Source organism: Daldinia childiae (genome assembly GCF_008694065.1).
Source record: "Daldinia childiae strain JS-1345 chromosome Unknown Scaffold6, whole genome shotgun sequence".
Taxonomy (NCBI): Eukaryota; Fungi; Ascomycota; class Sordariomycetes; order Xylariales; family Hypoxylaceae; genus Daldinia; species Daldinia childiae.
The window spans coordinates 1,026,870-1,029,229 of record NW_022984647.1 but is presented as its reverse complement, the minus strand read 5'-3'; the positions used below and the strand labels follow the sequence as shown (position 1 = coordinate 1,029,229).

The window sequence follows — 2,360 nt, the reverse complement described above, 5'->3', positions numbered from 1 at the left end:
GACTGTGTAGTTTATTTTGCTGTTACACAGACTATATCTTCCCCTTTTTTTATATTTATCAGCATACGAACAGAGTATAATGCAACATTTTCTCACGGGATTGTTTTTATTCAACTGTACATATCCATTATTTGCGCATATATATAAATATATACTCTGGCTAAAGCATACCTAATACGTGAATAATGAGTCATGTGTAGGATTCATAGGATTTCATGATCTGTAGGTTTTTACTGATCCCAATCTCTATGATTACGTGGAGACTGAGTATTGAAATGCCGGGATAGTAACCCAACCCCAGCTAGTCTCTTACGCACTGGCGCCTTTTTGCATGCGAGCTAATCCTTCACATAAGCGCGAGTTTAGTATTTAACTTTCCATCGTTTCCAAGCTAAAACATGGCAGTTCCATGTCTTCTACACCGCAGTTTCCCGAGCACTAAGGCATACATAATGGCTTTCAAGACAGCAATTGTAAGAAGAGCTTCTACCCCCTATTAGACTCTTCCAGAAGGCTAACCTGTCATAGTTGGTCATCGTTCTAGCGGCGCTGTCGCCAAGCCTCTATGACTTGGCACAGAAGTTATTGTTAATGTACAGCAATGCGCCGGAGCGGTTTTTAACCATAAATAACCTCAACTCCTCTGAGATAAAGTTTTCAGACACCATTAGAAGCTGTGAAGATGCCCTACTAGTTGAATCTAAAGGCCTTGCTATTGTTGCTTGCGACTCTGGACGGGAGGTGTGGAATGCGGTAATGGTAAGTCTTATTATTTAGCCTAACTATACGTGATCCGCTTCAAGCCACTCGTTTAGCCCACATATTCTAAACTTCAACAGGGAGTCTTCATTCCGGGGCCAGTAGCTAACGCCGAGATCTATGCCTACAACTATGGCAGTTCCGGCATTCCCGACTCTGAGTCGTTGACCCGTTTTGAGATACTGGGATACGAGCCTGGTGCAGATTTCCATACATTAGGTATGGCTTACGACGAAGATACTTCAACTCTCTTTGTTACAAACCATCGTAAAGAGGGTAGAACTATCGAGTTATTCAACTTAGATCTTGATACATTCACGGCCAAGCATTTCCGAACAATCCGTCATCCTCTTTTTCGTAACCCAAATTCGATTGCTCTACTCAATAGCCAGGAGTTTCTTGTTACGAATGATCACCACTTCCTCATGGAGGATTCTCGCTTCCTTTCTACAGCGGAGACCCTCCTAGGTCTCCCTCTCGCTACTGTCTTACATGTCGACATATCACCCCTTTTGGAGGATCCCGCTACGCCTGCCAAGGTAAATATCGTTGCTCGTCTCCCTTTCCCGAACGGTATCGAGATCGTAAACGAAACTACTGTGGCCATAGCCTCAACTACCAGCACGGCAGTATATTTTTACACTATTACGAAACCCAAGTCAGTCAACACAACTTCTCCCACACTTACTTATAAATCAAAAATCAAGTTCCCTTTCTGGGTTGACAACATTCAAATCTCGGAAAGTGGGACTATATTTGCTGCCGGTCATCCCCATCCCCCGACGCTAAGTAAGTATGCCTTTTCCCGCCACGACTGCGGCTCGCCTGAGATATTGGCTGCCGCAGATCCCTCATTCCAAGAGTACTGTAGAACAGCCCGAGCATTTTCTGGGGTTTCTAAGTGGACTGAGTCAGGAGGTGTCGAACATATTTACTTTAGCGACGAGTACCCTAGTAGTTCTACAGCAGTGTTCGACTCCAATAGGAAAGTCGGAATAATCACAGGTTTATATGCCAATGGGATACTCGTCTGGAGGGAATGAGGTGGCTCGTACCATTTATTATATCTCAGGAAAATATTAAGCCCAGCCGAAGGGTCGATTTATTTTTGGGACTGGGCTTTTTCAGGGATATAATGGAGATATTTAGACCATAAGATACAGAATTATTTGCATTTACGCATTATACAACTCTATACACCAGATAGTCCTTTACAGGACAATTAAGATGAACCGAGTTTAGCCGAATTATAGTTAATTTGCATATGTTTTTTTAGGTACTATGAAATTATAACTGAATATAATAGCATTTGTTGAACGATCTAATGATAACTAGATAGTAACCTAGCTACTAGCTGACAAATTAATAGAAGTCTTATCAACTCCCTTCTTTAAAAAGAAGGACGACGTCCCCGGGGTCGGGGGGTTGTAGAATTCAAGCGGAATTATCTCTTGGTGGAAGCCATTCTTCTCGTCAAAATCGTATGCTCCAGGAAGAGGTTGTCTCAAAGCTTCGGTCTTTCTTCTAAGGTGCTGGGGAATTTTTTATTTTATCATCGTACTAGGCTTAATGTGCTTAAAGCTATTGTCACTCCATTTGAA

General features: G+C 42.5%; 1 protein-coding gene across 1 annotated transcript; it reads left to right on the top strand.

Moving 5' to 3' along the window:
* Positions 1-452: 452 nt before the first annotated feature.
* On the top strand, positions 453-1,802 carry GL218_06199 (Serum paraoxonase/arylesterase 1; the record flags this gene model as incomplete). Its single annotated transcript, XM_033582902.1, has 3 exons — positions 453-473; positions 529-759; positions 840-1,802. The coding sequence occupies 3 exons, from the start codon at positions 453-455 to the stop codon at positions 1,800-1,802; spliced, it is 1,215 nt and encodes a 404-aa protein (XP_033433814.1).
* Positions 1,803-2,360: the final 558 nt, after the last annotated feature.